This window comes from Onthophagus taurus, chromosome 7 (genome assembly GCF_036711975.1).
Source record: "Onthophagus taurus isolate NC chromosome 7, IU_Otau_3.0, whole genome shotgun sequence".
Taxonomy (NCBI): Eukaryota; Metazoa; Arthropoda; class Insecta; order Coleoptera; family Scarabaeidae; genus Onthophagus; species Onthophagus taurus.
The window spans coordinates 34,162,894-34,179,197 of NC_091972.1; the positions used below are offsets into that span (position 1 = coordinate 34,162,894).

General features: G+C 32.8%; 2 protein-coding genes across 2 annotated transcripts in view; both read left to right on the top strand.

Annotated features, from left to right (window-relative positions):
* Positions 1-4,174, top strand: part of LOC111418754 (neural cell adhesion molecule 2-like) — a 455,796-nt gene extending 451,622 nt beyond the window's left edge. Inside the window, exons 13-15 of the mRNA XM_023051417.2 lie at positions 1,971-2,186; positions 2,245-2,495; positions 3,065-4,174. Of these exons, the coding sequence (XP_022907185.1) occupies positions 1,971-2,186; positions 2,245-2,495; positions 3,065-3,313 (716 nt within the window). The 3' untranslated portion in view covers positions 3,314-4,174. The remainder of the gene's footprint in view (positions 1-1,970; positions 2,187-2,244; positions 2,496-3,064) is intronic.
* Positions 4,175-14,682: 10,508 nt separating this feature from the next.
* On the top strand, positions 14,683-16,041 carry LOC111418856 (venom acid phosphatase Acph-1-like). Its single transcript, XM_071198137.1, has 2 exons — positions 14,683-15,822; positions 15,870-16,041. The coding sequence occupies exons 1-2, from the start codon at positions 14,899-14,901 to the stop codon at positions 16,014-16,016; spliced, it is 1,071 nt and encodes a 356-aa protein (XP_071054238.1). The 5' UTR covers positions 14,683-14,898; the 3' UTR covers positions 16,017-16,041.
* The last annotated feature ends 263 nt before the right edge of the window (positions 16,042-16,304 follow it).

Below are 16,304 nucleotides of genomic sequence, written 5' to 3' on the forward strand. Positions count from 1 at the left end.
TGTTGATTTTGTTTCTGAAGAAGACTGCAACAGTGTTTTTATAGATATAAATAACGCGAACATTTCTGGTTTTAGTTTTATTTCTATAATTAAAAATTTGAACACGATCGTTTAAAGAGTAGACCCAAAATTATAACGCATTCCATGAATTAGTCATGATCTAACGTTATTATGTTAATAAAATTTCGAATACATATTAAATTTTAATAAAATCGCATCACCAGAAGTGGTACTTCACCTAAACACTCTCTTTGATTTTTCATATAAATTAGGACTTTAAGCAGCGTTGAATTAATAAACTTTTACACAAATGTAATCATAGCTTTATAGTCTTGCGTAGGCAGGCTTCTGTAATCAATATCTAGTCTTGTATTAGGTTGTTTATAGTTTCCCATTAGCAGAATCTATTTATAAACAACATAAACTACATAATCTAATCCGCCACACCAAATTAAAATAAACATGTCTTCATGAATACGACTTCTGTTGATATTAGGTACTGGTGGTGTTAGTCAATACTCGATACCGATAGGGTGTTAATATCAAAACATTATTTGAAAAGGTATCAACATCAATAAGCATATTCAATAACATATATTTGACCTTATTTTATACTCAATATTTCACGCAAAAAAAATATAAAAAGCAAATTAATGACGATTTAAAATCCAAAAATTATATATATAGTATAATATACAGAGAAATTCAAAACAATACTATCTAGTCTTGTTATCAATATAGTATCTGGTCTTTTGGAAGCACTAGGTAACCTTTGCAATTAGTAGCCTATCTTCTTTTAGCAGTATCTAGTCTATTGCCTGTAGCACTAGTTTGTTACTGACACTGATCTTCTGTCAGTAACATATAGTCTGTAATAAGTAGTAGGTGGTCTTCTGCAAACAATATCTAGACTTCTGCTATCAGTGTTTAGTCCCTTGTCAGTAGTACGTAGTCTTTTGCAAGCATTATCTAGTCTTTCTGACAGCAGTCTTCTGTAAGCAGTAAATTATCGCAGCCATATCTAGTCTTTTTCTACTAGCATAAAATAACGAGATATACCTATGTTAATTGCAACAGTTTTCTGTTATAATTTTTGTAAAAAACTCTTGAATCTCTTGAAATCATGCCGGGGACAATATATGCAGAACAATAATCCATCTTTTAATAGCTGTGTATGTAAATTGGTTTCCAAGCATATTCTGCCTGCTTCAAAACAGTAGAAATTGCTACACACATAGCAGCAAGTGTCTTTAAAGAAGAGTTTATCGCTGTATTGAAAATAATTAAAATTATGGGCGTAATAATCAAAAGTGAGACTATACATTTCGTTCAAGTACAAAACAAGCATCAAATTTGAAACCAAAGAAAGTTACTACTGATATTTCAGAAAAGGAAAAAGCCCAAAGGATTGTAGCCAATCGATCTAACACGATGCACTTGAGGAAATTGCAGGTTTATTGTATGGACCTGGTATAGCTGATTAACATTTTTTCTATGAAAAAATCTTTGACATTTTATAGATTCCACCCAACCATCTATCATTTCCTTGATATACATCTATGTATTTTACATTGCTCTATTTTCATATTTAGCAAATGATCTTAATGCAAGTTTTCTTGTTTTGCATCTTTTTCGCTCTTCTCAGTGCTGAAAACTTTCTGCACCACGCGATGTATACTCATTACGATCAATCCTTCTCTGCACGGATACATTTCTAATGTTCAAATTTCTTGCGGAAATCACGGAACCAAATAAGCTTCATCGCAAATATATACATAACATAGAAGAACGAATATCGTAGTCCGTGTAAGATTAGTATCCTTCATATCTCTTTCTCCTTTCCTTTATTCTTTCCTTTTTTGTGATAAATAAAAATTAGTTTAAAACAAATTTCATAAGGTCAAATAACTACTAACTAAATACGTGTTACTCCTATTTAACCTTTTTTAACTCACTTTATCATTTTTCAGATATCCATAAAGGCTTTAAATTCACACCAATGACAAGTGTTTTAATAGGAATCGTGTCAGCATTAATAATAGTAGCACTGGTAGTAATCTTCGTGCTTCGAGTTCAATGTAACCGAAACGATGGTCGACGAAAAAGACAAAAAAACGGAGTTGTATCCACATCGAATTTGGAGCATCGTGGATCGATTAGCGGGCCAACATATAGCGACAAAACAGGTAAAAAATCAGAAATCAATTAATTTATTAATTTTATTAATTATTATTGGATGATTAGGAGGAAGTCCAATTTCAAAACATGAATCAAGCGGTGGGGAATGTGACAGTGATGAGAAAAACCCGGATATAATTCCTCAACCTGTTGACGCTGACGATATGGCCGATTTCAATAGGAAACGACAACACGTCTCCACAATAGAAACGTCACCAAGTAGAAGCTTATTACATCAAGCAGGAAATTCAGGATACATCGGTTATTGTACCTTACGCAATGGAATTCCTTTACACGAAATGACTCAAACAAAAATGGTAAAAAGAAAACATTAATTTCAAAATAAATGTATAATTGTAGCGTCAATTTATCAATGCCACTAATAGCGGCATTGAGATAATTGAATTCGTCAAATGCGCCGATAATAATTAGCCGGATAATTAGCGAAACTAGCCATTAATTGTTATTAATCTCACCCTGCTCTTGGCGTTGCTGACCGATAGATTTCAATGTATTAATCATTGTTATCTAAACGTCCGTCACACTGAATATTTAAAACCAAAATGAAACATGATTATTTAATAGTGCAAACGAAGGTGGGATATTTTGTAATTTAGATTTTCAAACAAGATGTTTACAACCACAGTTGCATCTAAAACAATGTGGTTAGGCTATTCGAGATTTATATTTACATTTCTGTTAATCTCGCGCTACAGCATGTTTCAGAATTTTAGATTGGTATTAATCTCAACATCGCGCATCGCATTGAATATTTAAAACGCAAATGAAAGATAGCAAGTTACTCTGCCGGATGTTTTGGAATTCATGTTTTTTATTATGTAGTAGTAATAATTTCGCAATTTTGAAAAATTAATTTAATTTTTAGCATAATCCATCATCTCAAGTGATAGGATCTTACGGACAATGTACTCTTCCAAGACAACCACAATGGCAATATGGACCAGTTGCACATTTACCACCAGGAGTGTATCCCGTACAATATAGAGGCACTTTACCACAAAGAGCAAGAAATATTTCTAGGGAACCACCCATACAAATGCAACCATTAACGTCAGCCGAAGAAGAACCCTCTGTGGATACTCCATTGGTGAATAAAAGAGAAAGTACCGTTTGACAAGTCACTCCTTTGTAAACACTTAAAGTAATGGTTTACTAAGCTCACTTGTACAGGATTTTGGGGATAAGTACAAGAATTATGAATTATTATTCCTCTTAAAATATTAACGATCAGAAGACGGCCATAGAAGAGGTTTATGTAAGAATAAAAAAAATAAAAAGGTTTTTATTCAGGTTGACAATCCAAATTCACATAGACATTGCAAAAGTGCAATGTTTGCAATTTGGTGACTGCTACAGGGATACACAACCGACTACCCTCAAAGAAAAACATAAAAAAAATTAAATAATCGATTTAATGAACTGGTATATTTGTTAAATCTATGTTTTGTGAGTGTAATACTAAATAAATTATTGTTAGTTTGTTCCCTGCGCGACCACCGTTATTTTGTGTATAAACAAGTTGTAAATAAAAAAATATAAAAAAAAAATAAAACGATGTAAATGAATGTGATAATTTTGAAATTATCTAAAGATTTTTGCGAATTAATAATGACTTTTACGATTATAAGAAAGTGTAAGTGAGAAAATAAATTTAAAATTATGTAAAAGTATGATGAATATTAATAAGGAATTTATAAAGGCGAAGAAAAAAATTAAAGAAGGTGGGAAACTTCGTCGACGACACGTTTATAATATCGTATAAACTAAAAAAAAATATCATTTCGGCTAGTTGATTTGTATATCTTTGTAAATAATGTAAATATTTTAAGAAAATTTTGTAAATAATTTCGATCCCATACCTAACATCGAGTGTTCACCTATTACATTTTGTAATTAATTGTATATGTAAAAGGTTGCCCGTTATCCAATCAAAATCGTCTGTGAATATTTAAATTATATGAATGTATTTCGAAAATTCTAGCTGTTTTCTTTATCAATTCATTTCCGTTTCATTCATTTTTGAATTTGTTACACTATTATGATGAATAAGAGTATGTACAAAACTATAAGTGAAGCACCTTTTAATGTAAAAAGCTGTTATAAAACTAAAACCTACAATAAATTGGAAATTTTGTTAAATCTTAATCTTTAACTATAAAATATTTAAAAATAACAATTTTATTATAAATTTGTTCTATTTCTATACTACTCCAATTCTCCACGCGAACCCCTGATAGACTCGTGAATACTTTCTTCCGTTGAGGTCACTGTTTGTCTGGCACTAATTTAGGAACTAATAATTTAAAAAATATTTTACCAGAAGCTGTAAAAGTAGATAATGTTATTAACAGCCGATCATTAAGAACTAAATTATTTTCCAGTTTTGTGTAGAAATGTCCACCATAAACAATTTACTGCTTATCATTGCTTCCCCACTGAATTTAAGTTTTAACGAAGCATTATACATTACAAGATGAATTGTAAAAGTAAAAAAGGCACAGAAACTTTTCTTTGGTTTTATTTTGGAGTAAAGAATTCATTTATTGACACCAGAATATAGTGTCACAGTTACCTAAAACATTAATGTCTATTTACACTAGAACTAGAATTAGCAGCTTCCGCGTCTTTTGAAAAAGTTCTACTTCGAACTTGTTTCTGAAGAAGGTTGCAACATGGTATCCGAAACGTGAAATAGTTTTTCAAAAAACCCACGGCTTTACCCGAACGTTTCTAGTTCTAGGTCTAGTGTTAGTTCTAGTGATAGTGGTAGTGTTAGTTCTAGTTTAAATGACACCGTCCGTGAAAACCTTCGTACCTACTTATACATTAATAATAATAAGAAACTTCGGATTGAGTATGATGAAAATTATTTATTTATTTATATTTGGTATCGGCGCTACATATGTCGGCTAGACCCAACAAGTTGAAGTGTGTTATTAATCGGCAGTGACCAGTAAAGACACCCAATACAACTTTAATGCTGCTATGAAGAAATCCTAAAATATTACCGGATTTGACAGTGTCGATGTCAATAAACACCTTAACATGTCTCATTCCAGGAGAACTGGTCCACAGTAGGCGAAGTCTCTCTTCAGCCCACACTCCAATCCCATGTTTGGCCATCGCAAATGATACACCAACTGCTAATTCTGGCCCCACAAATGCTTTAGCGCTGCCCTCTTGTGCTAGCTTATCTGTCGCTTCATTGCCAGCAACCCCAGAGTGACCTGGGACTCAGATCAGAGAAACTCTGTTATCACAACTCAGTGTGTTTAATGTTCCTTTACAGCATTTGCTGTTTACTTTTTATATCTAAAATATTTTTATTATTCTTACCTACTAGAAAATGCAAAAACTAATTTCTTTGGGGTCCTGCTTTCGATAAATATAACATGCACAGTCCACGCTGTCGCTAATCAGTCATTAAACAGGTGAGTCCATTTAACGTGAGACAAGCGATTATCACGAAAACGGTTCATTTTACATAAAAATGAATCAAATAAAAGTTGTTCTGTGCGAAGGGGGAAACCATATGCCGATAACATTTTTTGACCTTGACTTTATTTTTAAGGTTATATGAAGGTCACGACCAATTTTTTAAATGGCACTCTATAAATTTTATTGTAAAATCTGAATCTGTGGATAAAAATAAAGTAACTAAAAAAAAATTTTAAAAAAATGTACTGTGGCTTTGCCAGTACAACGGCAAAACATCTTTTGAAAAAAATTGAAACTTCTTCAGAAACAATTAACTAACAAGAACAAATAAGATTTATGAATTTTTAAACATTTTCCTACCAGCTTCACTACATTGTCTTTCGTTCTTAATTCTTAGAATACTATTTAAAAATGCTCAACAAAAGAAATCCAGAAGAGGTACATCGGGTGACCTGGCTCGTCGGAAATACCTTTGAAAAGAGGTCTAAAAGGTTCCGACATTTCTCCGCCTCAGTCAATTTGATAATAGAATAACGCGTAAATAACAAGAGTTCTGGATCTTGGATCTGCTTATGTCGGCATTTTCCGAATATCGCTTTCACAGACTTAATTGGTTGATTTATTGGTTTATCTTAATTGGTTTATTTTAAAATGTAACAGGTAAAAATAAATTTGCATAAAAACTGCTTGGCAACAAATTTTAAATTCATTCCATCGATTTACATTAAGGCAAAGTGTTTAAACTAAGTCATTAAATCATGGATACTCTAAGTGTGGCAGAAAAAGTCGAAGTGATTTTTATTTATGGAGAAAGTGATCCTGATCGAAATACGCCTTCGAGAAGTATCTTTTACAGAGTTGTGAATGATTTCACTAACACTGGAAATGTGGAATCAAGAAAAGGCACTCAAGTTAACACTCCACGACTTGCAATTGACGCCGGAATATCGAAGACCAGCATTTTAAGAATATTAAAGCGCAACAAGTATCACTCATACCACATTTCATTGCATCAACAGCTTTATGGAGGTGATTTTGAAAATCGATTAATATTTTGTCGATGGGCACAAGAACGAATGCGGTTGGACGTCAGTTTCTTTGGTAACGTGCTATTCTCGGATGAGTCTACTTTTACAAACAAAGGACAAGTCAATAGACATAACACGCACTATTGGAGCGTTGAAAATCCGAGATGGTTGCGTGAAGTAGTACACCAACGACCTTGGTCGGTTAATGTTTGGTGTGGCCTAATTGGTGATAAATTGATCGGTCCATTTATTGATGGTATGCTGAATGGGGAGAAGTACTGACATTTTTTAGATGACGTCTTACCAACGTTACTTGTAGATTTGAGCAGGGATGAAAGACAAAATATGTGGCTGCAAAATGATGGGTGTCCAGCTGTCTACAAAAGATGTTTCGCCGTCGTACTGGCAAAAACACACGGTAATTTTTCTTTTTTTTTAATTATTTTACTTTTATCCATAGATTCAGATTTTGCAATCAAAAACATAGGGTGCCATTTAAAAAATTGGTCGTGACCGTCATATAACCTTGAAAATAAGGTCAAGATCAAAAAATGTTATCGTCATATGGTTTCCCTCTTCGCACAGAACAACTTTCATTTGGTTAATTTTTAAGTAAAATGAACCGTGTTCAAGATAATCGCTTGTCTCATATTAAATGGACCAGCCTGTAGATCCAAACCACGTGCTCACTCTCCTCAATGTCATAAAATTCCTTTCAATGGAACAAGTCGTTGGCGGCAATGTCACAAAAGCAATTGATTGCCTTAGCATAGAAGAACTTCTGTTTCTTGCAAACCATCGTAAAGTACTAAATCTATTCGAATTTTCTTTACATTTAGTAGCTCTCAGGTTGCTTATTTAAGAAACCTTTCATTTTCCTCGCTTCCTCCTTTCTATGCAAAACTTGCTTTCCAATGGGTACCGATTGAAAAGCAAGTTTTGCATTCTCTTTTTCGTCTTCGTTTTTGTTGAGTCCCTTATTCTTTCGATTCTTGCTGTCGTTTCTTATTCGCCAGTAATCTATCTCTAGCACTACAAACAACCTTTGCGCGTGGTTGCTTGTTAAGTACAAAGTTTTATTTCCATATAAGACGATGATGGTAAAGACTGTAACCTGAAGATATAGGAGATATATAATTGATGTTTTTCCTTTGCCTATTGCTTTCTATTTCCTTTCGTGTTCTCCGATCCGTTGTTATTTTTGTTACCAAATAACTATATTCACCGCAGGCATCAATTTGAACACCATTTTCTTACTGCCTCTTTTATTTGGTCACCTCCAATATAAATCGACGCAACCAAGCCAAAACGGCATAAACGATATTTACGTGATTTCCCAGTAAACACAAAAAACATTAATCAAGTCGTATTCAAATAGACATTTGCGCAAACTTTAAACCAATATTGTACCTATTGAAATTTGTTTGCGATTATGCCGCTTTAACTGTTGGATGCAGATTTAAAAATCCTAAAAGTTAAGTAAAAAATGACCATACCGTGTTCATAACGGTTTAGAAGAGTTTAAGATTTTATCTTCAAATAGTCAAATAGCTTTTGCTGGAGCGGGATTACCTGTTTCTCAAAGTCTTCTGAAAGAATCGCTAAAAACTGATATTATTCAGTTTTTAGGTAAATGACGCTGTGGAAATCTTTCTTGATATTCTCGTACTGATTGTCGAGCATTTCCATTGCAAAAACCATACACGAAAATTATATCAGCATACTCTTCAGTGCTATAAGCGTACATTTTGAGTTTTTTTTTTGTATGTAATAATTAAACCTTACGGCAAACTGACATATTACAACTTTGTTTTTGTTGAATGTTTGATTTTACTGACTATTAATAAATTCGCTGCAGAATACTTTAAAGTGTTATAATTTCGTAAATAATTGGAATAAGACATATTCATTAACATTTTTTTTTTGGTAATTGGATTAGCTATCATATGTCAAAGTTTGATGGTGAGCTAATAAATCACCTGTATTTAATATCAAAAATAAGCAATTTACCTTAATGTTTAAAAACCGAAAATAAAACTTTGATATACCTATTTATGTTTACTATCTTTCAATTTTATTTCAAATTATTAATATAAATACACATTGAATTAACAAAAAACTATTTAAAGTTGATTGTCCATAGAACATGTTGATTCAGATGAAAAATCAGATTGAGACGTAGATAATTTTGGGTTAGATGTGATAGAAGGTAACATTCCCCCAGATGGATCATAATTATCACCGTGTTTTTTCGAACGATATTTCACTAAATCACTGTTTGCATCAACAATATATTTTTTCTTTTGCCTCAAAGGCATTGTATGCCATAATTTGGAAACAGCCGATACCATTTTAACAATCGGAACGTCTTGATGACGTTTCTTGTATTCTCTAAAAAAATTAATGAAGGGCGTTTTCGGTGCCGCTTCGGAAAGTGTATCGTGTTCCGAACGTTTTCTGATTAATTTCTTTATAGGTGATACACTTCTTCGACTTATTCTTGCTGGTAATGGTGATTTAGATTTAAACTTTCTATTTGGACGTTTTGACGGTCTGTAATCTTTAGGCATTGTTTTCAAGTAGGTATTAAAAATTTGGACGCTAAACACTGAAAATTTTGACAATTTTTTATGACATTCAAAATTCCATGACGATCTCTTTACAAAATTAACATCGTCAAAATTTTAGTATATGTCGTAATTGTCTTTTATTTTGGTTGGTTTTGGTAAAGACAGTTAAAATAAGTTACTATCGATCTACTAAAAATGCGCAGGGGAAGAAGAACAAAAAGTCGCAATAAAAAAAATGATAGAAAAGTTAAACCAAAATATGCAAGATATGCAAGATCTTATAAATCACTATCACTCTCACCCACCTTATCGTCACCTTCGTTAACACCATCAGACTCCGTTTCTCGAAAATATTCTTCTTGTAAAATTTGTTACCCAAAATCTCCCATGTTAAAACCACCCAAGACGCCATTCATAAGTTTCTTCAGGGAATACAAAAAGGAACATGCAAATTTATCAATTGTTAAGATAGCGTCAAATGTAACGAAAATATGGAACAACATGTCAACCAGCCAAAAGATGAAATACATAATAAAACCTGATAAAGAGCGTGTTAATCATAGTGGAAAAGTTGAGAAACTTAGTTCAATTTCTAGAATATCAGTTTCCCCTGACCGATCATCTATAAAGACTGTAAAGAGTTTTCAAACGTTCGAAAATTATGTACCATCTTCTGTATCAACTATTTCTTCAATAAGTGTGTCTAAATAATATTTTAAGTTGTTTATGTTGTGTTTGCTTTCGTGTACATTTTTTTAATTTATTTGAAATATAAATTTATTCATATTTATTGCTTATAATGTGACTGATAATATTAATAATTCCTATATTGTTAAGATAAAGTAACGAAGATATTTAACATATCGGTAGTAATTTGAAGGCTGCGAGTGATTGCAACTAAACAAAGTAGATAAGGCAACAAGTGCAGAGACGTAATGAGATTAGGATTTAAATTGTGTGTAAAGTGCTCCAGGATGAACTCCAGGTGCCAGGCGATGGACAAAACGAGTTTTTTTCCCATTTTTAATGTGAAATTGATGATATCTTTAATATGAAAATTTTCAATGAAAGTAGAAGAAAGAATGTAGTGGTCAAATCAAGTTCTTGCAGGTACTCTATACAATGCCTAGGTAATCTATAAAATACCGGGGGTGTCTAGGCAATGTATGAAATATTATGAAGATTATTGTCCCTTAGATACTTTACCTAGGTAATGTATACAATTCTTAGGGATTACATAGAGTACTTGGTGGTCAACCGGCAATGTGTAAAATAAATAGAGTTTGATCTGTATTTATCAATTTTTACTCATAATAAACTTTTTTACAATCTATAAGTTATTGTACAAAAAAAGGCACCTAGTACCTTTCTGTAACCATAGTAAAATCACAATTAAATTACATTAAACTTAAAATTTTTCTGGGTTAACTAACATAATGTCTTTTGCTTATAAGTAATTAAGTAATAGTAGATCTACTGGCATCTCAGAATTGAGTAAGTAAAAAAATATATTTATTTATTCTTACATGAGGAACTATTGTGACATTTTGAAGTGCATAAAATCTTACTTTTAAGACATGAACACTTTTTAGTATCACAGTGTTTTTTGCAAGTACATTTAATAAATCCCTGATCTGTCCCCGTAAATTACAGATTCGCAACTGTACGGAGCGTCGTTTCTAGATTAGGGACATCTTCTTTTTTAAGTAGTTCTTGACGAGAAACTGTAAAGTGCTGTCTTGAATATAAATTCTTTACAACACCTTGCATTGTTCCTATTTTATAAAATTCGTCATCTGTTTTTTTGCAAGACTACAATTAGTATATTGCGACGAGCATCATCATGACCTCTGTCGACTTTCGGAACAGAGATTCTTACAATGGTACCCAATGGCACAGGGGGAATTTTTTTTTCAGAAATGTTAAACATTTTCTGAGCTTTCTGAACTGATGCAGTTTACTACAGCTAAAGCATTTTTTAAGCATAATGGGCAAACAACTTTAGAACCATAGCCTTCTGCCATATCTTTCTCCGGAGCAGGACAAATAGCATGAATGGGTCTATTGCATGTTCTACACGAATGAGCACCCGTTGTCTCCTCAGTAAAAACACAGCACAAGAGTGGGGAATCCAATGATTGCTCACGTTCTGATACGAAATTTAGAACATCTAAGGGTTGTCTATGTACCTCATAAGGAAGACCTGCTCTCTTAAATTTACTCTCTGCCGCTAATAAATTCTTATTCAATATATTCATTAAGAATATTATTGTGTACAATATATCAAAATTGGGTCCTTCTTTCTTTGATATCGTTGAACTATTGAAGATTATATGAAGAAACGCAGTATTTACAAAAAAATTATGGGCATTCTTGTTACCTCTGTAACTCTGGCCTTATGGAAGTTTATATCTGTTGCTAATTGAAGTTGAACACTAGGTAAGGTATCAAGGGCCATCAGAATCAACAGCTTAGTTCAGCTTCTTCCAAATCTATATGCACGCTGTATGGATTTGACTGCATAATTATTATATCGATCAATTCTTAATCAAACAAAGTAGTAAAGACCCTATGGCTGAGTATATCAATAGTACTTCAGCGTCAATAGTACCAACAACCTCAGTAAAGGAGGCCAATTGAAATTTATTTGAGAATGGAATTTTTGTTCACTTGACAAACAATGGAATTAATTTTTTTCTAGGTATTGTGTGTGGCCTTTTACACTCAGATAAAGGATTTCGTTCCAGTTTATCTGCAGATCCATGTAAATAAAAAGTATTTCATCACTAAAACAGTTATTTTCTACAAATGTGTTGTTATTATTAATCATAGAGATCATTTCTTCATTGAACTTCATTGTATCTTCTGTCAAAATCGTTTTAATGTATTCTCAATGTATAAGAAAGGAATTTTTGGCGGTGTAATTATGGTGCAGAGAATCCTTGCTCGTCATCGAGGAAACAATTGATCATAATGCGTATCTAGAAGAAATTTACCTCAAAACGAGCATAAACTATCTCTTGTTGACTAGCGATTCTACGAAGATAACTATTCAAGATATCCAAGGTATACAAACTACTATCACTTGTATAATTGTCCTCATGTAATGAGGACACAACCAAAAAGTTCAGATATAAATTCCATTAAGAATTTGTGGAACTATCTACTGAATACCAAAGTTTAGGAATATGTCAATAGAAATTGTAACTTAAGTACGAAGGCTTAAAACTAAAACTACACCTAGAACTAGAAACTTTCTGGTTAAGCCCGTTTTTGAAGAAGCGTTTAACGTTTCAGATGCCATGTTAAAGTTTGACAATAAATACATGAAACGATCATTTATAATCAATTAACAGCAATTACTCTCTAATTGTCAACTAAGTTTTTAAGTGTTTGTCAAAACTGGGTGGAGAAGCGGCCGAGTTCCCAACCGTCTTCTCTATTCATGTTGTCCCCATGTCGATGAATCTTTATCGCCTGTCTTGTCATTCTTTGGAAATAATGTCCGATTCTTGCTAGCACGTCGGTTTTGTCGAACTCCTCCTTTGTAGCAATGCTCTACGACTACAGACTGTTGCATTTTATTCAGTCGGACATCCCTTTCATAATCCTTGATGCCGCACTCGACGTTACGTTTAGTTTAGCTAACGTAATACTTCCCCCAACTAGATGATTGCCGAGATTCCCGCTCCCTTTAAATGGGTTATTTTGGTGATCTTACCGTATCGTACCACGATATTATTCTTCGCAATCCGCTCCGTCACACCTGAATCATACCGAGTCTTCCCGCTGTCTTCGTGATTTGGACGCTCGCCGGATATCCCTCATCGTGTAGCCGTTCTTCTGCAGTCTATCTTGTAGGAACCTTTCTTCTTTCTTTAAATTTTTTTTGTTGTATACCTTTTCTGCACGTTGGAACAAGGCTTGGATCACGGACCTCTTCTGTTACGGATGGTGAAGGGATGAAGCCTGCAGGTACTTACCTGTTTGTATGTATTCTCTTCCAATACACTCCCAGTTCCATGCCCTCATTTATCGTCGTACTGACCAATACAAGGAAAGGTAACTGCTTTTAGAAATTTACCGGTTTCATGGTAAATTTGATCATAGAATGTTGTGAGTTTAGATGGTTTACAAATTCCTTTAGTCACTCTTTCCCGTATTTCTAGATCACAAAAGTATAATCCACGTAACGGAGCCACAGCTTCGGCTTCACGGACTCTTCCTTAACGCTTCCTATTCAAACATCTCCATATACAAACTGACAGTAACAGGTGTCAGTGCCCATATGAACCCATGGCTGGCCCTTTGCATTGCTCATAGAATTCTGCCTTGTAACTAAAATATGTCGATGATAGGAAATACTCCAATAGCACTGGAATATACTCTGGCCCTACAAACTAAGCCCTCTGAAATGAGTTTCTGAAGCAGACCATTCACGGCATCGTTTACTGGTACTCTAGTGAATAGAGATTACACATTAAAACTTACAAGGATATCCAGGAAGCTAACTTCATACTTCTGATTGATTCCTCAAAAAAGGTAGAATCTGTGACATATTCTATTTTACCTGTATAAGGAGATAAAATGTTAGCAGTGTTTTGCCAGCTGATACATAGAAGAATTTATGGCATTAATAATAGGGCGTAGCGAGACATCCGGTTTATGGATTTTAGGAAATCCATATATTCTTGGTGTTACTGGGACCTGTACGAACAAATCTCTGTTGTTCTGCTGAATTCCAGTAGATTTTACCAATTCTTTCATTTTCCTTATTATCTTCTCGTTTGGATCCCTTTATATTTTCTTATAGGTGGCTGGAACCAAAAGGCTCATCATCTCGTCGCCGTATTCCCATTTTCTGCTGGTAGGATAATGATGTCTGTTGTTCTTTTATAGTTCGTAGCGCCGTTTTTTCGTTAATTGTTAGAAAAGACGTTTTCAAAGGGCTTAACCCAAAAGTTTCTAGTTCTGGGTCTAGTGTTAGTTCTAGTGATAGTGCTAGTGTTAGTTCTAGTTTTAGTTTAATAAAAATGTAGTTTAGAAATATTGTTTACAGTCTAAGTTTGGATAATTTTTGTAGTTCTACATCTTAGTATGGTTAATAGTGGGACTGATTTAAGATAGAGACTGAGATTTGATTTAAGATTTTCAAGAAGGTTTAAGGTTATCAAGAATCTGTTTTGGTATGGCTGCTTTCCCTCAATCTCACCCATTATTAGAACTGTTTTATTTAGTTTCGCATTTGAATGGCAACATGATAATTTTGTTGATTTTTACAAAATGTGGAATCTTGGAATAATTATTGAAACAAAAACATTTCCTTATTAATGATAAGAAACAATAATGAGTTTGTATATATTACTGAATCGAAATTGGAATTAAACGATTGTAAAATGTCTAGAAATATGAAAAGTAAGTTGTTTAATAACCCTAATCATCTCAAAAGTAGCGATAATGATGATTAAAAAAATCATATAAAAAGGGAAATACTTTAAAATATCGCTCGAGTGGTGTTCGTCGAAAAAATGAAAACTTTATTTGTTTTCTTCGTCTCATTTTTTGTATTTTCGTTTGCTAATGATGTATCTAATTTTGCTAGTATTGAATCAACTTTAAAATTAGTACACGTTGTAAGTCAATTATTGGTTTAATTAACTTTAATGTATACACATATATATAAATCATTGCATTACTTCATCGTCACTATTTTTATTTTAATTAAGGTATTTAGACATGGCGATAGAACTCCAGATTCTTTATACCCAAAAGATCCATACACCGAAGACGATTTCTATCCATTTAGAATTGGCCACTTAACAAATAAAGGAAAATTAAGAGCGTTTAACATTGGAAGATATCTCCGCAAAAGATATAACAAACTTCTTGGAGATGTTTACACGCCGGATGTTTTATATGCAGTATCTTCGCATTATCCAAGATGTAGAGCAAGTTTAGAATCGGTTTTAGCAGGATTATATCCACCATCCGAAGAATTAATTTGGAATAAAGATTTACTGTGGGAACCAATTCCTTACGACTATTTACCACTGAAAGAAAACAATTTATTCGCCCCAATGTCGATTTACCCAAATATGAATATATTAATGAATGAGAGTTACAAAAATCTCGATTCTGATCCGATTATTGAAAAATATAATCATTTACTTCCGTTTTTACAAGAAAATACGGGTTTAACTGGAAATCTTTTAAGTGTGGCTGGAAATTTATACTCAACTTTAAAATCAGAAGAAGAAGCTGATATGGAAATACCAACCTGGGCTAAATCGGTTTACCCTGAAATTTTATCAGAAATATCGAAATATATCTGGAAATATTATACAGGAATAGGCGATTTAAAGACCTTAGGTGCTGGATTTTTAATGTCGAAAATTATTAATAACACTTACTCGGCGATAAATGAAGAAAATGCTGCAAAAAATTTAAAAATTTGTTTGTATTCAGGACACGACCTTAACGTTGCTGCAATGTTATATTACTTAGAAAAGTTTGTTCCCCACAGTCCCAATTACGGAGCTCATATTATCATTGAAGTTCACAAATATCTTGGAATTTATTTCTTAAAGGTAACAAAAAAGAATGTATTAGATTTCTTTAAAATTAATATTTTTAGTTTCTACATGAAAACAATGATGATAATTTGGAACCTCAACCTCTTTTCATTGAAAATTGTGGAATCTACTGCCCATTAGAAGTTTTCGTACGGTTGTATGCAAAACAATTAAATCCAGCTAATTTAAATGCTTTGTGTAATGGCTAAAAATAATTATTTCAAAATGCTATTGTTTTACATCAACAATAAAAAGAACATTTACTCAATATAGTATTAAAAACATTTTCTTATAATTTAACAACCTTTATAATCGGTAGTTAAAGATAAAAACAATACACAATTTGCTCATAAAAAATTAAATTGGAGTTATATAAATTATAAAACGTTGAATGTCTATAATAACCTCAATCACCTTGAGGTGTTTTAATAAAGACGATAAGGTGAAATAATTAATTAATACTCCAAGAATTTGACATTTGTTTTTTTAAAGTTTTT